At 46.5% G+C, this 25740-nt stretch overlaps 1 protein-coding gene across 2 annotated transcripts in view; it reads left to right on the top strand.

The window, feature by feature from the left end:
• MDGA2 (MAM domain containing glycosylphosphatidylinositol anchor 2) overlaps positions 1-25740 on the top strand; it is a 185897-nt gene that overhangs the window by 44062 nt on the left and 116095 nt on the right. Inside the window, exon 2 of one of the 2 annotated variants that reach the window (XM_039698117.1) lies at positions 13603-13742. In XM_039698117.1, the coding sequence (XP_039554051.1) occupies positions 13603-13742 (140 nt within the window). Of the gene's footprint in view, positions 1-13602; positions 13743-25740 lie in introns of those variants that run through there. The other variant, XM_039698118.1, reaches the window with a different exon arrangement.

The following is a 25740-nucleotide window of genomic DNA, read 5'->3' on the forward strand; positions in this document are numbered from 1 at the left end:
TCCATTCTCCCAGCCAGAACAGAGAGGAGTTGGACTGGTCCAGGTTGGACTCATGGACCCTGTAAAGCTCCAGAGCCAACTCCAACAGTCCCTTGGGTGGGGGTGGTTTAATCCTCTGAGCTTCCCAGGAATTTCTGGGAGGGTGGGAGGCCCTGGCACAGGTGCCCAGAGCAGCTGTGGCTGCCCCTGGATCCCTGGCAGTGCCCAAGACCAGGTTGGACACTGGGGCTGGAGCAGCCTGGGACAGTGGGAGGTGTCCCTGCCATGGCAGGGGTGGCACTGGGTGGGATTTAAGGTCCCTTCCAACCCAAACCATTCCATGATTCTATTTTCAATGCATCCATTCCCGTATTTTGCATCCGGAACCCATCCCAGCCTGTTCATCCTCACATGAATTCTTGGCATTGATCCAGAGGGAACAAAAGCTGGAATAAACCCTGCATGGTGCTGTTCCTCCTCTGGGTGACTTCTCCCACACAGGGAGCAACCCAGCCCATGAATTGTGAAAGCCTGGGGTCTCTGGGAAAGTTCCAAACTTTGGGGAGTCCCAGAATTTGTTTTGGTTGGGAAGAGATCTTAAATCCCATCCAGTGCCACCCCTTCCATGGGCAGGGACACTTCCACTATCCCAGATTGCTCCAAGCCCCACTGTCCAACCTCAGCCCAACCTGGTGGTGCAGCTGGAGCTGGGGGGTCCTGGGATGTCCCCAAGTGCCACCACTTGCACAGAGGGGAATTAAAGCTGCCTTTGATGTCTGATTTCTTGCCTGCAGTTTAATATGGTTTGATCAAAGCTTTGAGCAAGAGCTTAAACATTGATTTTTCGCCCACATCCCACTCAGAGTGGATGGGTTCTCCCATGGATGTGTGGAGGGATGTTAAACCTTTTGGATCTTGTTTTTAATATTTAACAGACACTTCTGAAATCGGCTCTAATTTAAAACTATCAAACACTTTGGGGCCCAGATAATGAGGAGGATATTAGGTAGCAATATTTTATTTTTTCTGAGCTTGCACGAAGGATTTATGCAATCATTATTTTGATTAAGGACATTTGAAAGCATCTGTGAGTATTTTTCATTCTTCGGCGCTATCTTTAGCCCTTCCAATTAATTTCCAATTCCAGGAGTCCATGGAATCTGACAGAGTTTGCTGTGCTGAGGGATGTATTAAGGACAGCTTATGATCCATTAATTAGGAATGTGTTTAAAGCCATAATCTCTACATTCTGAAGGCATCTTCTTTCCACACTTTCCATTTTTATCTCGTTTTCTTTAAGTATTTTCTTTGCTGAGATCAGTAGAAGGATTGACAGCTCCTGGAAATAAAAGTTCTTGGATGCTGCTGGATTGCACCACTGGAGGATCCTCTCCCAAAGCTCAGCCTTAAATGTTTAATCCTCCATGGCTTCATCTTCCTTGTGTGAAGTTCTTCCCTTGCCTGGGCCTTGAAGTCAGATCTGTACCAGGAATTTGTTGCTTTGCCTGGGGAAAAATACAAAAAAAACATTGCCTGGGGAAAAAAAGCAAAAAAAAGCCCTGTTAAACTCATCAAGTCAAGGCCTTGTGCACATGCAAAAACATTTTGGGATGGATTTAAGGAGGGAAATGGGATTGGGAATACCCTGAGTGCCACCAGAATCTGTTCTGCATAGAAATTACTCCACAAACTATTTCCTGGTGGTGATACCTGTGTTGATAAGAAAAGGGGATTTCTTTTATATTTTGGTGGAAAAATCAGTGATCTGGATGGAGATCTGGAAAAGGCTGGAATCTAATTCTGGTGTCCTCTGAGGGGACTTGCTGTATCCCTGTTCCTCAGTGAAAATTCCAGGCAGGCAGGTGCCACTTCCTCATTACTCATCTGCTGGAAGTGTTTTCAGTTCCAATTAAAAAAATGAAAAACATTTTGAGATCATTCCTAAAGCTGATCTAAAACAAATCATCAATCTGACAAATCTGAAGGTTAATCACCATGTTTGGGATTTAAAATTAAGTTCAGATCTTGTGGTTTTTGAAAGAGAATGGAGCTGGGCAGGGGCTGGAGAATTCCTGAGGGAGCTGGGAAGGGGCTGAGCCTGGAGCAAAGGAGGCTCAGGGGGCCCTTGTGGCTCTGCACAGCTCCTGCCAGGAGGGGACAGCCGGGGGGTCGGGCTGTGCTCCAGGGAACAGGGACAGGAGCAGAGGGAACGGCCTCAGGCTGGGCCAGGGCAGCTCAGGGTGGATTTTGGGAAATTTTTTTCATGGAATGGGAGGTCAAACCCTAGCACAGCTGCCCAGGGAGGTTTGGAGTGCCCATCCCTGGAGGTGTCCAAGGAAAACCTGTGGATGTTGGGTTGAGAACATGGATGAGTGGTGACCACAGTGGTGGTGCTGGACTCTTCTGGTCTTTTCCTGCTTCAATGAGTCTGTGATTTTTAGATGAAAAAGAAAATTTTGGAACACTGTTTTTTGATTTTTTTTCTTCCTTCCACCATCCTTTTTCCCTGCTGTTTTTGAATGGATTTGCTCCCACACGGAAGGACAAGGGAAGTTTGGGGTCTGAAATGACCAAAGGACAGAAGCTCTGGAGAAGAGCGGAGCTGCTGGGGGGTCCAAAGGCAGCCAGATGTGAAGGAGAATCCCTCTTTGTGCCTTCACCCACTGCCTGCACTCCGTGTTAGGAGCTGAGAAATCCCTTAATGGAAACTGAGGATGTAGAGCTCCTTGGAAACTGAGGATTAGAAAATCCCACCCAGCAAATCCATGTATTCTCCATGTCAGAGGGTTTTGATGATAATAGGGAAAGATGGAAGGAATACACTTTTTTTCCCCTTTATCTCCCTCTTTTTATTCCCAGATCTTGGTCCTGATGTTTTATGAATGTGCTGAGCTGGTGATTCCAGCAGAGCAGAGATTTTTTCTGGAAAAGCTGAGATATTGTGGATAGCATTTCCCTTGCATCCATGGGTGTATCCATGAGGAGCTGGCAGCTCCTCTCCACCATTCCCAGCTTGGGAAGCCACTGCTGGTGGACAGGGATCAGGTGTGGGATTGCTGCTGCTGTGCAGAGCTGGGTGATGAATTTTGGCTGGTAAAAGTCAGATACTTTTCCCACTCCCACAAATTTTGCATGGAAGGAGCGACTCCCTAATGGAAGTTAATGACTGATTACCCTCTGTTAATAGGATTGGAGCTTTCCTTAGCCTTTGGAAAAGGGCTGGAAAATCATATAAACAATAACACCTGACGTGGCAGTGTCTGAGTACCCAGGTGGGAGTGTATTAATTCTCCTCATTAATTTTTATTGATTTGTTGATCGCTCATTGATGCCTGTCCAAATAAATCATGGAATGCTGAGGGGTGACTCCGCTCTGGAGTTGTTCACATCAATACCGAGCTGTTAGTTTGGATTCCCAAGGAATCAGATCCAGAGGGAGGTGATTTCTGCTTCTGCTGGACTCTGTGCCAATCCAATTCCTAATTAACATTGATATTCTCCAATGATGGAGGAGCCTCAATAATTGCTCAGCCCCACAAATCTCATGGAATTGTTTCCATTTCCAGTGGCTGGACACAAAGGAGTGTCCTAACAGTGATCCAAGAGAAATATTGCCGTGGGAGCTGGTATCCATCAAAGAGCTAGGAAAGGGAGAGGGCAGGGATTGACTGAGGGATGTGACGAATTCCCACTGCCAGGAGAGCTTGGATCATCTTCAGCAGCTCCCTGGAAACTGGGCTAAACCTCTCCATAATTCCTGGTGGAATTCTTCCAAGCAGCCTGGGGGGCTGGTCCAACAATCTGCTCTTGGTTGTGTGGGAAGTTGGCACAGAAATCACGGAAGCAGAGAGGACCCCTCAGGATCTCTGTCCCCTCAGCTCCTCTGCAGATCTTTCCTGGCCCAGCACAGCCTGGGATTTACTAAAATGAAGGAAAACCTCTGGTTATTTCCCCTGTGTTGGCCAAAATTTGGGAATGGGATGATTTATGCTATGAAAATGTGGAATTTCCCTGAAAAAGCTCTCAGGCATTCCAAGCTTGGTGCTCCAGAATTTCTCCACAGGAGGAAAAGATTCAGGGCTGACAGAGCCCCCAGTTCTTTTCCCAATGTCAGGGCGTGAAGGAAATGGGAGTTTTTAAGGCAAATCAGATTTTCCAGAGGTTGGAATATCTTGGAATGACATTTTAAGCACCAGATGTAGCACTTAAAGCACTTTGTGGTTGCCCTGATGAAGCACATCTGGAATTGAAGTGGTTGGAGAGGTGGAAGGAAGGGTTAGAAGGGATTTTGGGAAGGAATTCCTGGCTGGAAGGGTGCTAAAACCCTGGGATGGAATTCCCAGGGAAGCTGTGGCTGCCCCTGGATCCCTGGAAGTGCCCAGAGCCAGGCTGGAGAGGCTTGGAGCACCCTGGGACAGTGGGAAGGGTCCCTACAAGTGGAATGGGATAAGCTTTAAGGTCCATTCCTGGCCAAACCGTTCTGTGATTCCAAAAGATCCATTCCCATAAATAAATTTTGATGGAGCCTGGAAAACAGAAAATCCATGTAATGAATTCCCAGCTTTAGAAAGGGAACTATTCCAGTCATTCAGCTGCTCCTGCTGCACTCGGTGTTTGACAACAAAGATGTGAGAACGAGGTGTGAGACATTGAAGTACAGGAAACACGGCTTTAATTCAAAAAATCATTTTATTCCCTGAAAAGAGATTTGTTTTCCTTGTTTTTCTCGGGACAGATCTGTGCTAGCTCCCAAGAACTGCAAATTGTTGTTTAAAAAGCTGTTTATTTTGGTTTTACATTCCAAAGTGGCATTTCCTTCTTGATTTGCATTTGTGGAACATTCAGTATTTTAAATTTCCTCTTTAATATTAAACTGTGCTTTTTTCAGGCAGCAGACTAAACTGAGATACATTCCATAGTCAGTGGAATTTTTGTTTCAGAGCTGAACCAGGACAGGTTTTTCTTAGGGTGATGTTATCCCTGGTGCTGGAATTAGCATGGGGGGCTTTGTAGCACCTGGAGCATTTCCTCCTGCTTTGGGACACCCTCAGAAATTGTATTTTTAGGGCTTTTCCTGCCCTGCTGAGGGTGAAACATAGGAGGAGTGGCTGAGGGAGCTGGGAAGGGGCTGGAGAATCCCTGAGGGAGCTGGGAAGGGACTCAGCCTGGACCAAAGAGGGATCAGGGGCCCTTGTGGCTCTGCACAGCTCCTGCCAGGAGGGGACAGCCGGGGGGTCGGGCTGTGCTCCAGGGAACAGGGACAGGAGCAGAGGGAACGGCCTCAGGCTGGGCCAGGGCAGCTCAGGGTGGGCACAGCAGGAATTTCCCCATGGAAAGGGTGCTTAGGGCTGGCACTGCCCAGGGAGGGTTGGAGTGGCCATGCCTGGAGGTGTCCCAGGAATTCCTGGAGGTGGCACTCAGAGCTCTGGGCTGGGGACAGGGTGGGACTCTGATCCTGGAGCTCTTTTCCAACCTCAGGGATTCCATGAGGTTTTGGTTGGATATTTGGGAAAATTTCTTCCCTAAATTTGTTGTCCAGCCCTGGCACAGGTATACAAGGTGGAGTCCCCATGCCTGGAGGGATATAAATCCATGTGAATGTGGCACTTGGAGACATGGGGCAGTGGTGGCCTTGGCAGTGCTGGGGAAAATGTTGGATGAAATTTTCCAACCTTAATGCTTCCATGATTCCGTGAATATCTGTCTTGAACCTATGCGAAGTGGGGAAATTATTGGATTTAGAGGATAATCCTAGAGAAGTTTTCAAGCTTCCACTATCCCAGGTTGCTCCAAGCCGGAGGAGAGCGTTTCCTCTCATCCTCATTTTATGTACGTGCTTTTTCCTTCAGGATAAATCCATGTCCTCACTGCTGCCTGTCAGGAACTGCACTACTAGCATTTTCTGCAAAGGAAAAAAAAATTAAATTAAAGTTAAAAATTAAATTAAAATTTTAAAAATAAATGAGTTTAAAATGCATTTCTACAAGAAATTTTGCCAACCTGTGTAAATCTTCTAGAATTCAGGAGTTGTTTTGACAAGGTGATTTTTAACGTGCTGCTTGATTTTCACCCCTCTCTGTCTTTTCCAGTGGGGGGAAATCCCACATTTTTTGTGTGCTCCCGAATAAGTGAGATGTGTTTGCTGCCAGCCTGTGATGGTGCTGAAAAGGGTCTGGCACCATCGTCAGTTTTGTGATGCCAGGAACAACAAAGTGTTGCTTCAATTAAGGCCTCCCTTGTTGACAATTCCTTATTTTAGCAGATTCCTTGATCCCACTGCCGGCAATCTGTGGGATGCAAACGGCTCCAGGAGCACTTCAGGGAGGGAGTGGAGTGTGGGAAGGGTTCCCTCTGTGCTCATCTCTGTAATTCCCACTTAATCAGTGGGGAAAAAATGGCAAATGCCTGTTTTGTTGGGTGTAAGGGACAGATCAACCTGGGATGTTGTGAGTTAACCAAGTGTCATTCTCTGGAAATGCTGCAATAAGGGGCTGGGAAATTCAGAAACCCCAATTTCCCAGGTTGTTATTTAAGTACAAAAAGCTGAAAAAAATCACAGTTTCAGGCTTTCAAGCAGAAATAATTACAAGCAGCATCTCTCAGTGACTTTATTCTCACTTAAAAGCAAAACCCAGCTTAAAACCAGCACAAAAATCCTAAAATTCCTCTGAAACCCTGCCTGGAATTCGCAGACACGAGGGATATTTTTCAGTGCTGATGCTCCAGGCAATTCAGTTTTTAATTCCAAGATTATTGGCCAAGAGTGTCCCACACATGGTGTTAGTGGAAGTGAGGATACCCACGTTATCCCTGGATTTCTTTTGGGAGAAAACCGTAACACGAAAATCCATAAATCCACTCATGGCACCAGGCATGGAGAAGAGCAGCTCCTCTCCTGGAGCTGAAGTAGCTGAACTCTGGATGAGAGAAAGAAAGAGCAGGAGTTAAATCAGGAAACAAATCCCTGCAGGAGCACAGAGGGAATTATCCCTAATTGTCTGCCTGGGCAGGGGCGCACGGGCGTGACCCGGCGGTGGTGGATCTTTGGGAGACCTTTGCTCCCGTGGAAATGGCAGGAATTGGCCTTGCAGGGACGTGTCTGGGGCTCAGCTGAAGGAAAAAGAGGCAGCATTCCCACAGGGAATGAGTGTGGAGCAGGAAAAGTCGTTCCTGATCTTTTATTTCCTCCCACAACTTCCTAAAATGGGATTTTATCCCAGTCGGGATTGGTGGCTTCTTCCAAGGAACAAGTGATAGGACAAGAGGAAATTACCTCAAGCTGTGCCAGGCGAGGTTTAATTTGGATATTTGTAGGAATTTTTTCATGGAAAAGGTTGTCCAGCCCTAGCACAACTGCCAAGGGCAGGGATGGAGTCCCCATTCCCGGTGGGATTTAAAATCCCTGTGGATGTGGCACCTGGGGACATGGGGCAGCAGTAGCCTTGGCAGTGCTGGGAATGGTTGGATTTGAGGGGCTCAGAGGGTTTTTCCAACCTGGACAATTCCAGGACATAAAGGGACTGGAATGTCAGCAGGGTTGCTTTGGGCTGCAGGATAAATTATTTAGGACAAATTAAAGCTGTTGAAAAGCGAGTAGGGAGGTGTTGAATCATTAAAGCAAGCTAGAAACCAAATTCCTGTGTCTTTAGGAAGTATCTCCTTCTCTGACTTCCCTAAAAAAATCTTTTTGCAGAGGATATTCTGTATTTGTGCTCCTGCAATGAACTGAGGGCACGACAGTCCCAGTCTGAGTACGAGACTTGTGATTTCCCAGGCATGGAGGACTTCAGTATCCCAAAGGAAATGAGCTGGAGAGGGGACAAGGGATGGAGGGACTGGACCCAGGGAATGGCTCCCAGTGCCAGAGGCCAGGGATGGGTGGGAGATTGGGAACTGGGAATTGCTGGCTGGGCTGGAATTGCCAGAGCAGCTGTGGCTGCCCCTGGATCCCTGGCAGTGCCCAAGGCCAGGCTGGACACTGGGGCTGGAGCAGCCTGGGACAGTGGGAGGTGTCCCTGCCATGGCAGGGCTGGGATGAGATGATCTTCAAGCTTCCCTCCAGAACCATTCCATGATTTTATATTCTCAGCCCAAATCCGTGTCTGAGGAGCTCTCCTGGCCTTTTCCTGATCCCTCTCTGAACTCCAGCAGTTTTTAACACCTGCCCAGCAGCAGGAACAATAATCAGCAGTGAGAGGAGTTGTAAAAGGGTGGGAAGAAAGCCATAAATCCATCTCTTCCTGGAAAAACAGCATTAGGACAGCCCAAACTCAATATACCCAGCACTGCTAAGCTTTGTAGTGTCAAAATTAGGTCAGGCCTAATTTTGTGGCAGCAGTGTAGGGAAGCAGCAGTGGGATTTGATTATCTGGGAGCCTTGGGATGGCAGTGCCATCAATCACGGAGCCTTCCCGAGCTCCACAAACACCAGGATAGGCGGGAATATTGAGTAACGTGGAAAAATCAGCCCCAATGGGATAAAAGGTGACTTTGTGCTGTTTGATGGGAAAGTTTGGCTTGGGGTCAGCTCAGAGGGTGGTGCCCAATAAATATTCCCATGGGCATCAGGTGAAAGAGGGTGGGAAATATTTAAGAGAGATATGGAGTGATCCAGGAATGGCACAACTGGTTTGAAATCTGATCAGCATCCCATCTGAAAGTTTCCTCTCTTAGGCACCTGGAATTTGGCTCAGCTTGGAGCCAAAATTAAAGATTTCTCCATAAACTGAATATTTGTTTAATTGAAGCTACTTGTGTAGCATTTGAATTTCCCCAAAGAAAAACCCACTTAGAGGAGAAATAAAAAAACCAGTTTCAATAATCCATTTATTTGTGGACTGGGCCTCACCTCCAGCTGGAGAAATAGCCCCAAATCCCAAATTAGCTGCAGTAAAATGCTCCAAATTCTGCATTGATGAGGGCAGTGCATTCCCATGGCAATACCTCAGAGATTCCTGGTCATTCCATTTGCAGTTAAGGAGAATTAAGAGCTGGGATAATATGGGAAAAGTGAACTCTGAGAGTAGCAAGTGCCTGCAATTACTTTAAATCTTCTCTTTCTTCAGAAAATCCCATTATTTCCTCCTTGTTCTGCTGCAGAACTGCACTGAATTCAGGCGGAGCTTCACTCCTGCTAATTAATTTTCAGGGGGAAAGCTCATGGCTGCAGGAGGGGAGAAGGATTTGATTTGTGGCAAATCCATCCTGTGTTTTCTAGCAGGTCCATCATGGATCTCCTATTTCTGAAAAAAGTCTCATTTTAATTCAGTTTTAAGGGATCCTACACATTCCATGAATCAGGAATATCTTGGAACTGTTCAGGTTAAGGGAATTAATTCCAGGATCTGAGTTCTGATGTTGGTCAGAGTTTAATTCCCTGTTTTCCAACAAAGACGTGACCAAATCTCTGTACGTGGGATTTGGAAAGAGCTGTGCCAAGGGGTCCTGGAATTGAATCCTGGAATGTTTTGAGATGGAAGGAACCTTAAAGTCCAACCAGTTCCACCCCTGGAATCCACACCTTCCCTATCCCAAGTTGTTCCAACTGGGCTTTGGACACTTCCAGAGATCCAGAAGCAGCCCCGCTTCTCTGGGAAATCCATTCCAGCTCCTCCCAGCCAGGAATTCTTTCCCAATATCCCATCCATCCCTGGCCTCTGCAATGGGAAGCCATTCCCTCCATCCTGTTCCCCCATCCCTTGTCTCTCTCCACGGAATGATTCCCATTCCCAGCTCCACAAATCTCCATCTCCCAACTCCTCTTCCCATTCCAGCTGAAATAAATCCCAAATTCCTCTCAAACTTTCCCTATTCTGCCAATCCAAAACACCATCTCATTCCCACTTTTCTCAAAGGATCCTGATAACATTTTCCATAAAAAAAAGACCAACATGAGGTCCTGGAGCAGAGGAAATTCCCAATCATTCCCAATCCATCAGCACAGCTCAGGGATCACCAAACACCCTCAAGCCTCCAATATTTTCCCAGTGTGAGTCCAGTGAGGACATTCCAGGCTGAGAAAATATCCAAATTCCATTGGAATTCCTATTGATCAGGACTGTGGATCAAAGCTTCTCCGGGAAATCCATTCCAGGGCCTCCCCACCCTCCCAGCCAGGAATTCCTTCACAATATCCCACCTAGACTTGGAATTGGTGGAAAAGAGTAGCCAAGAAAGACAACGTCTGTAAGGAGACACGGAAAGGAGAAACTTTCCATTTTTGATGGAGAAAGGGAATCTTGTGGGATCACACAACTTTAGCAGCAAAATGAGGGAGTTGTGCTCGGATTTATTTTACCTTTTCCTTGCTCCAGGTTGTACCTTGCCAGGAATGGTGCTGGGAAGGATCCACGCAGCGTTTTCCACCTGCAATCACCAGCCAAATTCTCCTCAAATGTCACAAACAAAATCAATGCTAAGTTGATATTATTTTAATGGATGAAATCCCTGGAGGCAGCTTTCAGAAGGAGCTGGAATGAATATTCCTGCAGGAAGGAGAGAGGTGACATTTCATAATTGTGGGATGTCTCCTGAACCATGAGGTTTTTCACTTACTGGAAGAAGAATATTTGCTATTTCCCTTGATTGGTTTGATCTCCTCTTAAAGCAGTGTTTTCCTTGGTGATAACAACACCCAGGGGGGTGTTTTTCCTTTCCTGCTCCTTCCCAAATTTAATGGATTCAGGAGAGTGGCACAGCCACTAAAATGAAGGACACTTCAGCTGTGATTTGGAGTTAGATGAATATAACATGAATAAAAATGGAATATTAATGGAATATGGATTTAAAAGGATGTTGGAATGATGTTGCTGACTGCTCTAATTTGATCCCAAGTTTGATGAGCCGTGCTGAACCCTCGTTTACCTTTCTGCTCTGTGGCTCTGCTTCAGCATTCCTGCATTTTGGAATCTGTGGTGTGGGAGATGATGGAAGTCCCAGTGGTGACTCAGAGCCCTGGAAATGGCAAAACAAAGAGCACATTCAATGTCCTTGGGATGCTGAACTCCTGAGGAGTGTGAAGGGGGATCAGCATTCCTAAGAATTCCAGGGAAAAATCAGCACACCGAGTGTTGGTGCTGCTGTTCTACTTGGGAAAAAATAATAGTCAGGAATTAACGGATTCTTTCCGGGTTAGAGTGTGACACATGGCCCTGATTCCTAACCAAGGACATTGCTGTCCTTCCAGGAGTTTCTTGGGAAGATCCACTTCTATCTATGGGACAAGGGAATCATGCAATCCCAGAAGGGTTTGGACTGGAATGGATCTTAAATCCAGTTCCACTCCTGCCATGGGCTGGGGTACCTTCCACTATCCAGGTTTTTCCAAGCACCTTTATTCCATCATTGTTTTGGACTCAGAGTAACTGGGAGCACTTTTGGCTGGAGCAGGGGTGTGTTGGTCTTTGTTAAACCTTCTGGAATAATGAGGAGGGAAAGTTCCTGGGGCTTTGGAACTTGGGATGTGGTGGCTGGAAGGGCAGAGCTTGCTGGAGGCTTTGCTGGAATGATGGCTTCAAACTGAGTGTGGGGCTGGATGGGATATTGGGAAGGAATTCCTGGCTGGGAGGGTGGGGAGACTCTGGAATAGAATTCCCAGAGAAGCTGTGGCTGCCCCTGGATCCCTGAAAGTGTCCAAGGCCAGGTTTGGATGGGGCTTGAAGCAACCAGGAATAGTGGAATGCGCTGGGTTGGGATGAGGTGGGGTTTAAGGTCCTTCCAACCCAAACCATTCCATGTTTCTATGGAGGACGCATCCATTCCGTGCTCCTCTTCTGCCTCCTTGGCTCAAGCCTCATTTTCTCCAGGCTGTGGAGAGCCAGGCTCAGAAACTGGAATTCTTGGCAGGTTTGGATCAATCTGAGGCCTTCGGATCAGGATCCCACGATGGGCTGTGTCCACAGGAAGCTGTGTGTGGGCTGGACCAGGCATGCCGTGGTGAGGGGCGGTCTGAAGGTATGCCAGAGCCCTGTATCCCGGGAATACTATGTGGGTCTTACCAGAGGAATTCCAGAATCCAGAATGATCAGAGAAGCAGGGTTGGTGTGATGTGCAGCATGGACACCTGGCAAAGCAGCCTTGGGAAGGGGATCCAGCTGTTGCAAATGGCCTGGGGAGAAGTTTTGAGGCTCTTCCATGGGGATTGGGGCTGGGAGCACAATGGCATCACATGGATGAACAGAAAGGATGGAATTCCAGGTGTTTAAATCCCACAGAATTCCATTTTATCCTTTGTGCTCTGTAGTTTCTGTGATTTTATTAGGGTCTGTAAATCAGTTTCCTTCTCCTATCGATGCACTCCCTGGAAATTGTCATAGCTGTGAATTTCACGGTTCAGAAGCGAAATTGTGAAGCCAGGAATGTGCTTTGGAGACTTGTGGAAGCAGAGGTGGGATTTATGCAGGTGTAATAACAGGAGTGTCGTGGTTTCCTTACATTTACAACGTGTAAATCTGAGTAATTCCTGTACTACAGGTTGTACCAACAAGGAAATTAAAGTAAGGTTCTGCCTGAACTTAACTCCTGCTCCAAATCCTGATCTCGCTGACAGGATTTGGAAAGGAAGCAGCAGCATCAGTGCCACTGTTTCTCCTGCTTAATTTTCCTGCTTTAATTAAGTCTTTTCATTTGCATAACGAGTGTGATAATGCATTTAGGAAGATATAGAATAAAAACAATAATGCCAAGTTCATTTTGGAAATGGAAACAAAAAAATTGGAACGCAAGTGGGGGATGCTGAAGGTTTCATCCAGAGGATTGCCAGGGATTAATAAAAACCATGCAAGTCTCTTGTGATGCTGTGTAAACAAAGAGTAACTGTGTGTGGGAGATGCTCAGTGCTGGTTCCAGGGCTGGGTGGCCTTGGATGGGCTTGGTTGGTTGGATCATGGAGCTGAAAAAGCCAAGGTAGGTTCAGTTCCCTTAAGAGCTGGACTCAATCCTTGTGGCTTTTCCAGCTCGGAACATCCTGTAATCCTGTGACCCATGTGGTTCCCATCTCATTTCTCTCCCAACCTTGCAGCTCCCCACATTCAGGGCCAGCCCCAGGGGTGGAGTGGTCTGGGATGGGCTTGGTTGGTTGGATCTTGGAGCTGAGAATACCAAGGTCACGTTTAATTCCCTTAAGAGCTGGACTTGATCCTTGTGAGATTCTGCCAACTTGGAACATCCTGTAATTTGGCGATCCATGTGGTTCTTATCCCATTTCTCTGCTGGCTTTGCAGCCCCCCTAGCTCAAGGCCAGCCCCAGGGGTGCAGTGGTCTGGAATGGTCTTGGTTTGTTGGATCACGGAGTTGAGAATGCCAAGGTCACACTGGATTTCCTTGAGAGCTGGACTTGATCCTTGTGGGTTTTTTCCAACCTAAAATGTCCAATAATCCTGTGATCCATGTTATTCTCATCCTGTTTCTCTGCTGGCCTTGCAGCCCCTCCATTCAGAGCCAGCCCCAGGAGTGGTGTTGTTTGGGATGGGCTGGGTTGGCTGGATCTTGGAGCTGAGAATACCAAGGTCACGTTTGATTCCCTGAAGAGCTGGAGTTGATCCTTGTGGGATCCTTCCAACGTGGAGCATCCCGTAATTTGGTGATCTGTGTGGTTCTGATCCCGTTTCTCTGCTGGCCTTGCAGCCCCCCCCACGGTGCGGATCGTGCACTCGGGCCTGGCCTGCAACATCGAGGAGGAGCGCTACTCCGAGCGGGTCTACACCATCCGCGAGGGAGAGACCCTGGAGCTCACCTGCCTGGTCACCGGCCACCCCCGGCCACAGGTGAGTCCCTGCCCACCACACCTGTCCCCTCCACACCCTCAGACCCTCCACAAGTTGGGTTCACTTTCATGTCAGAGCGTGCATGGAGGGCAAGATCCAACGGGATCCACGTGGGGGATCCATCATGGATGTTGGGTGTTCCAGAGGAACATCAACAGCAGGAATGTTGGTGAGGTTTTTTTGAAAATCTGGTGCTAAAATCAGCAATATTGTTCTTTAAAATCCTGGTGTGTTTGACTTCCATGGAGGTTGGTAAAAGAGAAGGAAAACCATTATAAGGATGACAATTGTTGGCTGAAAATCCCTAAGGTTGTCGTGTTGTCTGGGATCTTCACACCCCAGTCCTCAGAAATCCAGCTGGAACTCTGGAAGAGAGAACAGCTGGAGAAGGGAACCCAAACGCTTGGGAAAGTCTCCCTGTTGACCTGGATCAGATATGTCATGGAACCCCCAGTGTTGCAGCTGGATAAACCAGAATTACCTGGGAATAAACCAGCTTTTTCCAGGCCTAAGCTTATTTTATCATGCTCAAGATTGTTGGCAACTCCTGCTGCACCTCCCTGGTGTGACCCCCTTGGGCCAGGATAACTCGTTAATCAGTTATTTTTAATTGGATAATCACCAGGGATTTTCTTTCCAAGGTGAAGAATTAAATCCTTTGCTCTTGGAATTGCAAGGGACAGGCAGGAACTGAGAGCAGGGAATTCTCCTGGAGGCCTTCAGTGTGAGCTCCTCCAGGAGGGAGGGGTTTGCTGTTTCTCTGCTGTTCATTCCATGGTTGTTCCCAGTTTAAGGGGAAGAATTAAAGCTAAAGTAGTGTGAGCTTATTCTGTGCTGGTTTAGGGATGGTGTTTCCATCAATTTTTTCCTGATTTTTCCACAGGATGCTGTCAGATTTGGGTTGCAAATTGCATGGAAATTGTTTTCCAGCTGCTGTTTGATCAGATGCTGGGGAATGGGGTTATAAAATATGGAATTGTGCATTCCAAGAATGCTTTCACACTTCCATGTTCACTCAAATTTTTCAATTGTTCTTGGCATGGAAACTCCTTTTGGTTTAAACGCTGGAAGAATTAAACAATCCTGGATTGGGAGTTTGTAAAATCGTAGAATCATGGAATGGTTTGGGTTGGAAAGGAGATTAAAAATGAACCAGAGCCAACTCCTCCCATGGGCAGGGATATTTTCCACTCCAGGCCTTGAACATTCCCAGGGATTTCTAATCTGTAGGATTTGATACTACCCATGATGGCTGTGGAAGGAGAAATGAATAAATAAGAAAAAATTCTTTTTTTCCCCCCTTCTATCCTGTCACTCCTTCCCGCTTTACCAAAGCACACATTTATCCCTTTTTTGTCTTTCCAACATTTGTTCTTTTAACTTTGGGATCAATGGATGTGGTTCTTTGGGATCTGATGAGTCAGGGATGTCTCTGATCTGCTCGGAGCCATCCTTGCAGTGATGCCACTCTGGGGGGGCCTCCCTTTGAACACAGATCTTCAGATTTATCAAATCTTACCAATTTTTCAGCTCTCTTTGCTGCCTTTCCCACCACGTGCCCCCAAATTTTTCCCTGGGGTTATTTCCAGGCAGGGAAATTCCTGTGTTCAGAGTGGTGGTTGCACTTTCCAATTGCTGGAAATTTTCTCCTCAAACTTTTCATGGAGTCCTCTCAGCATCAATGAGGTTTTTTGGAGGAATAATATAAGGATATGGGAATTATCAGAAAGAGGCAGAATTAAAAATAATGGCTCTGTTAATCCCAAAAATTCACCTCACTCCTAATGAAATATAAGACTCTGAGCACCCCAACACATCCTTGAGTGTCGGCTTGTTATTCATGGAGTGATTTTGAGATGTTACATGTGATTAGTATTTGTTATTGCCGATTTCCCACCTTCTCACACCCTGCTTTGGAACGCACCATTAGTTGCCATAGAAATAATTTTCCTGGCTGGAATTTTTAAAACACTTTATGCCCACTCAGATGAGGTGAATGCAGCCCTTTTTTCCATAAATTGCACCTGTCAGGAGAGGCTGACTTGATTGTTGGATAAAATCCTGCAAAGTTTGGAGCAGGATCGCCCTGGGGATCTGTCCCTTTTCCAGGTTTTATCCAGGATGCAGGGCCTGGGCTGTCCCTGCTTTCCAACTCCAAAGGGATGTGCCAGGATATCCAAAGGCCACTTATCCCTGGACACAAATGAGGGATTTCCTGGACTGAGTAGCTAAGAGGTGACATTTTATCCCCACTGGTGACCATCTCCTGCTCTGCCTTGAGGAATGTGTTTTTTTCCCGATTTTCCTTGGGAATTCTCAGCTGTGCTGGCAGGTCCAGTCTTTGGAAACAAAAACTGATTTTCCAAAGTGAGGAATAATGTTTGGATCATAGGGAGCAGAGGAAGAAGCATCTGATGAGCAGGGATTGGCTGGACTTTTATATTTCTGGTTTTCCACTGAAGGAAGAATGGGAAATCCCTGACAGGAGGGTGTGTCCAAGTTGTTTTTTTTTCCAAAGTAACAACAGGAAATGGCCTCAAGTTGTGCCAGGGGAGGCTTACATTGGAGATAAGGAAAAATTTAACGGAAAAAGTTGCCCTGGGGCAGTGGCAGAGTCGCCATCCCTGAAGGGATTTAAAATCCCTGTGGATATGGCACCTGGGGACATGGATCAGTGGTGGTCGTGGGAGTGCTGGGATTCAATCTTGGATGGCTTTTCCAATCTCAGGGATTCCAGGAGTTTATAAGAACCTTGTTTGTCAATCCAACCTCCCTCTTCTTGGGGTTTGCTTTCCCCTGGCTGTGATTTTTCCAGTGGTTCACCTCCAAGTGCTGTCCCACCTTGGGTGACATTATCCTGGTGGGAATGGCGCATTCCAAGCAGCAAAAGGTGCGGAGCTGACAGGGGACAGTGTCCAAGTCCTCCCCCAGTCCCTCCCAGTGCTGCAGGGTGACCTCTGGCCCTCCCACCAGTCCCTCCCTCTCCCAGGTGCTGCCTCCCTACTCTTCTCCCCTGTCATTCCCGAGGCTCGGGAAGGAGCAGCTGCCAGTGCCACACGTCATTCCAACCATCTGGAAGCTGCACACTCTGGGATTTTTTTTCCTGTTTTGAGGTTGCAACACATCTTAACGAGATCCCACCTCCTCCTCACATCCTCCTGCCACCCTTCTTCCAGGCAGGGCCGTCGGAGCACATCCTTTTCTCCCGGAAAAATCCAGGAGTGCTCACGGTGCTGGTGGGGTGTGAAGAACGTGATGGATCCGTGGCTTTCCCGGGAAGCAAAGCAGGGGAGGATCTGCTTTTAGGAGCCCTGGAATTTCTCCCTGACTCTGTTTGGCTGTGTTTTCTTCCCACTTGTAGGAGTTGGGTGCTGTGGTGATGCCACTGAGGCAGCAGGAGCTGCTCCCCTTGGAGCTGCCTGGAAATCCCGATGGCTTCCCGGGATTGTGAGCCCGGAGTAAAGCCAGGGAAATGCTGCTCCAGGGGGATGTGGGCCTGGAAAAGCACATCCTGCCTGCTGGGAATTGGGGTGGCCAAAGGGGGTGACCCAAGTGACACAGAGCAGGGAATGGTTGGATTGGAAGGGGCCTTGAAGCTCATATTTATATATCAATATATATCTATGTATAAATATGGAATTCATGGAATCATGGAATGGTTTGGATGGGAAGGAACTTAAATCCCACCCAGTGCTACCCCATTCCATGGACAGGGAGAACTCCCAGTGTCCCAGGCTGCTCCAACTTGGCCTTGGACAATTCCAGCGATTCAGGGGCAGCCACAGCTTCTCTGGGAATTCCATCCCAGCCCCTCACCTCCCTCCCAGACAGGAATTCCTTCCCAATATCCCATCTAGACATATTCCCTGTCAGTTTAAAGCCATTCCCCATTATCCTGTCACTCACAAACTCCCTGGAAAGCACCGAGCTCTCCCCATGAACAGACCCAGCTAACTGTGGCATGTTATAAAAACCCCTTAATTATTTCAAATGCATCTCCCTAATTACTCCCTGTGATTAGTAGAGCCTCTGACACTGCAAAACAGAATCCTGCCTTCTCCTTATTAATGCCTGGAAAGGAAAAATTCCCATTCCCTGGCACTCCATCCATTAGACCAGGAAAAGCAGCATTCCCAAAAAACCCCCAACAAAAACCCCACATTCTGTTCTCTTTGATCAGCTGCGAGTGAGACATAAAAGGCTCCTTTGAGGCAGTGGGTGCCACGTTTTTGGTTTTAATTGATAAGAATTCTTATCAAGTGCTGATGCAGCCGAGGGAAGGGGGTGGGGGTCCCTCACACAGGAGCAGCTGTTTTCCCACCCCACTCTGCAGCTCCTTGGAGCAGTAATTGGAGCCTTGTTAGGAAAATTGATGCTGATTCCATCTGACACTCCTCAGTTCACGGGAAGACTTTACAAATGTTCACTGAGCACCTGACAAAACCCAGCCTGACTCATGACTAAATTAGCCTGGATTTTATGCTGGAAAAAAAACCTTTTCCTAAATGTTTGACTCGATGAAGCTCCCGTTTAGCAAGGAAAAAATGTTTCCATCCTGCTCCGGCATGAAAAGCAATCTGTGGTGAGGCTTCACATGATGTTTGTGCTGCTCGAAGGAGTTTATTTGATGTTTTCTCCCCCGAGCACAGCACCTGAATTCACACCTCTGCAGAGCTCTGCAGGGCTCCGAGCCTGCCCTGCTCTGTCTGCCAGGAGGGAGGAGCAGGAATTGTGCCAAAAATCCAGGGCAGGAATCACAGCATCCACAGCACGGAACAAGGGACTCCTGGAGCTGCACCTGGATCTTTGGCAATGAGCCACTGGTGCCTCTGAGCTCATCTGGATAATCTTTAATGTCCCTTCCATCCCAAACCCTTCCATGATTCCAATGGTTTGCAAGCTGATAAAAGGAATTAACTCCTCGGTTGTTTTATGCTGAATAATTTGAGCAGTTCCTGCTAGTTTTCCTGTTTCCAGGTGGCTGCTGTCTCTCCACAGAGAATGTGTTTGCAGGTTCCTAAAAAGGGCTTGGAGGTGCTGAGGGAAAGAGGTCAAATCCAGCTAAAAAGAGGTTCAATGCAAGGAGGTTAAATCCAGAGAAAAAGCAGCATCAGGGAAGGGAAGTTTGGGTTTCAATCCCATTCCCTCTGTTGGGAATATCGAGCCCAGACTTGTTACAGCCCCAGCAATCATTGGGATGAGCCTGGAGGGGATTTCATGGGGCTGGGAATGACATCAACACGGGAGTGGCACCAGAGCAGTTTCATTTTGACATTTGGCCAGCATAAATGTGCCAGAAATCCCATACAGGAAATTTCCAGTGCCCACAGAGCACTATTATTTTAAGGAAAACAAGAAAAAATTCCACTTTTCCTGAAATATGGACACTTGTCCTCTGAATATTTTCCATCTGTTATCTCCCCTCCCAAAGCTCTGCAGTGTTTTGTTTTCTTTCCCTTTGTGCTGTCAGCTTTTATTTCCCTGCTTGTGACGGGCTCAGGAAAGGCCGGAGCAGCGGCTCTGGGATAGCGCACCAGGAGCTGCTTTTCCATGGGCACGTGGAAATACATTCTGGTCTGCTGGTACAGGGATGGGGGTGGTTCTGAAATAAAGGCAGAGCTGGGAGATCTGGCTGGAAAGGATTTGATGAGTACACGGATAATTTGGTAACCAGGGAAACCAGCAGCTGATGCAGATCAGCCGGTGCCGGTGGCTTTGGAGGGAGATCTCCCAAGGAAACGCTTGGGAGGCTTTTTCTGGAGGATTGTTAAGAATTGTTCCCATTGTTGTGGAAGGCATGTTGTCCATGAAATCCCACCTGCAGAGCTGCCTCCACCTCTGGGTCCAGCATCAGGAGGACATGGAGCTGCTGGCATGATCCAGAGGAATGCACAGAGCTGCTCCAAGCATTGGAGCCCTTCTGCAGCCAGGCTGGGAGAGCTGGGAATGTTCCCTGGAGAGGAGAAGGCTCCAGGGAGAGCTCAGAGCCCCTGGCAGGGCCTGAAGGGGCTCCAGGAGAGCTGCAGAGGGACTGGGGACAAGGCATGGAGGGACAGGAGCCAGGGAATGGCTCCCAGTGCCAGAGGGCAGGGATGGGTGGGAGATTGGGAACTGGGAATTGCTGGCTGGGCTGGAATTGCCAGAGCAGCTGTGGCTGCCCCTGGATCCCTGGCAGTGCCCAAGGCCAGGCTGGACACTGGGACACCCTGGGACAGTGGGAGGTGTCCCTGCCATGGCAGGGTGGCACTGGGATCATCCTTAAAATCCCTCCCAACCCAAACCATTTCAAGATTCTGTGATCCTATGAATTCCTAAAGATCAGGAGTTTGTTGCTTTTAAATTTTGAGGGAAAAAATTCTGCTCCCAAAACCCACCCAGATGAAGTGTCTGGTGGTGAGGATTGGAACAAATTGGGATTTCTCAGGAGTTTGTTGCTTTTATATTTTGAGGGAAAAAATTCTGCTCCCAAACCCTCACCCAGCTGAGGTGTCTGGTGGTGAGGATTGGAACAAATTGGGATTTTCCTGCTGGGATGGGAGAACGACCCCTCAGGTCCTTCTGGGATGTTTTAATCTCCATGCTGACGTTTCTATGGATAACGTTTTCTCCTGGATTGAGCTCTCCTCCCTCCTCTGGCAGCTGGGAATGGTTTGGGAAGCTCCAGGTGGATTTTGCTGTCTTTCACCTGAACACTTGGCTGCTGCAATGGAGTTCATCAGGCTGGAAAATCTTTATCCAGGAATATTTATATTCCCAACTAAGATTTATGCCCAAATATTACCTTTAAAGCTTCCCCTCTACTCCTCCCAAATGTTTGGGCAGTTCAGCCACTTGATTTTTAATTTGTTTTAATATTTTTGGCATTTTAGTAGAAACTTCTAAAAAACCAAGAACCCTGTGTTAAAAGAGCAGGAGTTGAACTTGAAATAAATTCAAATATTTAATTGGGATCAATATTTAAAAGTAATATTTAAAAGTAAAGGGATAATATTTAATTTTTTTTAATCCCGATTTTTGCTGTCCCAATTAAATTATTCTGTGCCAGATGTTTGTTCTAGTGCTGTCCTACAGGCCCAGCACAGATGTTAAAATAAAACAAACTGAACCTAAATATTGAGTTTTCAACTAAATCTGGTTTTCTCAGAGTGGCTAAAAATCCAAGGAGTTTTAAAATACTTTTTTGGGATGCAACAGCATCTCCATAGAACAATTTCTGTAGGGTTATTCCTTTTTTCTATATTATTTTTCTTCCTAAAATCCAGTGATATTGGAATTAAAAATTAAATATTTCCAGATAATTCCATATTTCTTTACAGAAAAATCTCACTGCTGTTCTCTGTTTTCTCTTTTCCTGTATTATTTTTCTTCCTCAAATCCAGTTAATAGTAGAATTAAAAATTAAATATTTCCAGATAATTCTTAATTTCTTTTTACGGAGAAATCTTGCTGTACGTGGTGCCTCTTTCCTGAATTTTCCTCCTTATTTTTGATAATTAAGTTCTTTTTCCAGAAAAATTCTGCTGCATTTGGGGACCCTTTCCTTAATTTTCATAGTAGGATATTAGACACAAAAAATTAAATACTTCAAAACAATTCCTAATTTATCTTTCCAGAAAAATCTTGCTGCACTTTAATGAATTTTCCTTATTTTCGCGTAGTTTTTCTCCTCCTCTTCCAATGGAATAACCTCGATATAATTTTGATCAATAATATCAAATTTTTAAATAATTCCGGTGCCATTCTGGGCTGAATCCTGGATCCTCCTGCAGATTTCGTGATTCAAGGAGATAAAAATAACAAGTGGGATTTTTTTTCTTCCCCCCCTTCCCATATGCCTGTCAATCAAAATGATAAAGATATTTCTGACTCGCAGGCTTTAATGGTGTAATTAGGGCTAATTACATGTTCCAATGATTACACATATGAACGCTAATTACATAATTGCAGACAATTATGCTAATTAGGTAAATACATCGTTAAGGAGAAAGCGCTGGCAAAATCCAGGGGATTTGCACCAGAGCCAAAGAAAGTGGAATTATAACAAAAGAGAAATAATCCTGCAAGTTTGGGGAATCCAGGAAACATTCCCATGTGTGGAATTGGAGTGGTTTGGGTTGGAATGATAGTGCTGGGAAAACCTTTCAACTGTTGTGGAATCGTGGAATGGTGTAGTGGGAGGAGCCTTCAACTTCTACAGAATCATGGAATGGTTTGGGTTGGAATGATGGTGTTGGGAAAAGCCTTCGGCTGTTCAGAAATCAGGGGATGGTGTAGTTGGAAAGAGACTTTGAGTGCTATGGAATCTTGGAATGGTGCAGTTGGGAAGAGCCTTCAACTGCTGTGGGATGGTGGAATGGTTTGGGTTGGAGTGGTGTAGCTGGGAAGAGCCTCTAAGTGCTGTGGAATCTTGGAATGCTTCGGTTGGGTTCCCAAAACACCATTCCATGAATGGATGGTCTGGAATGGTGAAATTGAGAAGAGGCTTTAAATGCATCTTGGGGTGATTTGGGTTGGAATGGTATTGTTGGGAAGAGCCACCAGCTGTTGTGGAATCTTGGAATGGTTTGGGTTGGGAGAACCTCAAATCCCATCCCATTCCAGACCCTTCTGTGGGCAGGGACACCTCCCACTGTCTCAGGCTGCTCCAAGCCCCAACCTGGCCTTGGGCACTGCCAGGGATCCAGGGGCAGCCACAGCTGCTCTGGGAATTCCAGCCCCTCCCCACCCTCCCAGCCAGCAATTCCCAGTTCCCAATCTCCCATCCATCCCTGCCCTCTGGCAGTGGGAGCATTCCCTGTGTCCTGTCCCTCCTGTCCCTCAAGCAGTTAGGGTTAGTGGCTGTCCCCTTTTCCCAGCGCTGTCTTGTCCAGTTTTAAACATTCCCTGATTTTTACCTCTCTTCCCTTCCCTTTGAAATTCCCATTGTTGCTTCCCATTGTGCTGATTCCCATAACCCTGCCTTTCCAAACCCTTAATCCCAGCCCTTAGTCCTGGTTTTATTCCTAGCTGCAAGCTGATCCAGGCCTTTTTTTTTTTTTTTCTTTACATCTCCTTGCAATTCTCCTGAAATGTGGGAAGCGTTCCCAGATTCCGTTCCTTGGCACTCGTGGGAGTCGTTGGAAGGTGTGCCAGGAGCGCTCCACAAGACATGAATGATGCTATTTGGGATTACTGGAGTTTGCCGAGTTTTTCTTCTACTGGAATTGGAAATGAGCTGGAATCTCAGCCAGTGGGATGCCAACACCTTTCCAATTCCTTTTCCCAGAACAAAGGAATTGCTGGGATCTTTTTAAGCCATGCCAGGTTTGGGGAAGGAGAGATTTGAGCATTTTCCAGTGTTTTTTAATATTGTTTGAGGTGTTTTCCTGCCTGGAGGAGACTTTGCCAGTTTATCCTCTGGAAAAAAAGGAAAATCAGTGCTCACAGAGCAAAAAACGTGGAATCATTGAGTCAAAATCTTTGGAATTTCCATGCTGATTGATTCCACATATTCTTTGTCCTGTCTTCAACACCTGGAGTGTGCAGGTGGGATGTGCTCAGGCTGATATTTTGGAATTGCCTGATGCAAAAGTTGCATCCAATGACTGGGATAAGAAGGTATGGATGGATTAAATTGCCACCAAGGAATATTATCCTTTTTGGAATGTGTTTAGATCCCAGAATTTTGTGTCATGACATTTTTTAGTACTTTGTGACCATCAGGACCTTGTCATTTGGAAGGAAAAAGGGATGTTTTTAGGAAAAATCCCAAAAAAATAACTCTTGTTCAGCCAGTTACTCTGATTCCTGATTTTCAAAGGAATATTTTATATGGAATATCTGATTTTTTAAGGAATCGGGGATTTTTTGCAGGATCTGTGACTCGTTCTCAGCAACTGCTCCTCCTGCCTGGCCTTTGCTGTTGATGCCTTTCCTTCCAAGCTGAGATGCCAAATCCCTCTTATTGAGATTCCCATCCTTTTCCCATTTTTCTCTGCTCCCCCTCCCCTGTTCTCTCACTTTTCCAGCAAAATCAAATGTCAGCTCCTTTCTTTATCACGACAGCTGAACTCAGTGGCAGCTCAGACTCTCACTCCCATTTTGGGATCAGCAAGAGCAGTGGGAGGAATTGGGTTCCTGTGGGAGGAAAATATGGCACAGCTGATTGGGACCACTGGGAGATTTAAGGTTTCGATCACTGGAAAATTTAGGGTTTGGATCACTGGGAGATTTGGGTTTGGATCTTTGAGATTTAGGTTTTGGATCACTGAGGGATTTAGGGTTTGTATCTCTGGGAGATTTAGGGTTTGGCTCATTGAAATTTAATGTTAGGATCACTGGGAAACATAGGGTTTGGTTCTTTGTTATTTAGGGTTTGGATCACTGAGATTTGGGATTCAATTCAGAAAATTTCCTGGAAATGAGGTTGGGGTTCATTTTCAGTCTCTCCAAGATATTCTGGAAATACCAGCAAACTCTGATGTGAACATAACCTGGGATGCATCAACTCCCAATATTTAGGGATTTTCCTGGAATTTCTTCCTCTGCTGTTGGAAGAAGGACACTGTCCTGTCTGAAGGACAATACTTTGTTGTTGGACAAGGACTTTTCTGGATGATTTTTTATGGAGTTTTAAAAATGGGAACAGGTTTAATCAAACAGGCTGATTTTGATCTGCAGGGAATCAATAACTTCCGTGATGTTCCAGAGCATGACGTGGTGGGAACAGAGCCCCTTAAACCCGGCCTTGGGGGAGCTCCACTGAGCTGATTCAGTCAGGTCTACAAGAGGCTTCCCAAAAACCAGCCTGGCTTCCTGTGGAATCTGCCTTGGAGGAGAGTGGGAATGTTGTGTGGGTCTGATGGAGAAAAAAATTAGGGATGGGTGAAACTATGGAGACTGAGCTTGGAAATGGTGAGGCCCCACCTTGAGTCTTGGGGTCAGTTGGGGTCATTCATGACAGGAAGGACATGGAGGGGCTGGAGAGTGTCCAGGGAAGGGAACAGGGCTGGGAAGGGCTGGAGAATTCCTGAGAGGGCTGGGAAGGGCTGGAGAATTCCTGAGGGAGCTGGGAAGGGCTGGAGAATTCCTGAGGGAGCTGGGAATCTGGGCTGGGGACAAGGTGGGCATGGGGCACAGCTGGGACTTGATGATCCTGGAGCTCTTTTCCAACCTCAGGGATTCTGTGATGTTTAGATTGGATATTTGGGAAAATTTCTTCCCTAAATTTGTTGTCCACCCCTGGCACAGGTACAAGGTGGAGTCCCCATGCCTGGAAGGATTTTAAATCCCTGTGAACGTGGCACTTGGAGACATGGGGCAGTGGTGGCCTTGGCAGTGCCATGTTGGACTTCATGATCTTGGGAGACTTTTCCAGCCTTCATGATTCTGTGAAATTATGAGGGACAGGAATCTTCTGAAAACCCGCTTGGGGTTTTTGAAGAAGGACTTGGTTGGTTTTGTTTTGCCTTTTTGTTTGGGGTTTTTATTTGGGTTCCTTTGTTTATGACACTTCCCAGCCCCAAATCTTCATGTCAGCCCCAAAATCCTTCCCCTAATGATTGTGACAGGTAATGGCATCAAGATTTTTACTGCTGAAAGATTAGAGAAGAAACATTTCCTCGTGTGGAGCTCAGTTGAGTCATTGTCATATCTGACAGAATTTTGGGAACGCTCTGTGAAGCTGCTTTCCTGTTTTTTACTCCTTCAAGGGGAGTAAAATGAGTGGAGATGGCGAGAAGGAAAAGCAGAAACAACAACTGAAATTGTTGTTTTAAGAGGAAAAAATAGTCTCAATTTGAACTGCCTGGGTTTCACCACGGCTTTGTCACTTTGAACCACGATTCTGCTCTGAGGAATGAATTTGAAGTGGAAAAAAATCCGTTTTAGGCATTTTTTCCTCTCTGTTTAGACTGCAGTGTTCCAATTTAATGACACAAACGCATTTTGATGCCTTTTCACTCTTGAGGGAAACAAATCCCTCTGGGAACAGGGGTTGCTGGCTCCTGCTTTCCCACTC

This window comes from Passer montanus, unplaced genomic scaffold (assembly GCF_014805655.1).
Source record: "Passer montanus isolate IOZ18808 unplaced genomic scaffold, ASM1480565v1 scaffold120, whole genome shotgun sequence".
Classification (NCBI taxonomy): Eukaryota; Metazoa; Chordata; class Aves; order Passeriformes; family Passeridae; genus Passer; species Passer montanus.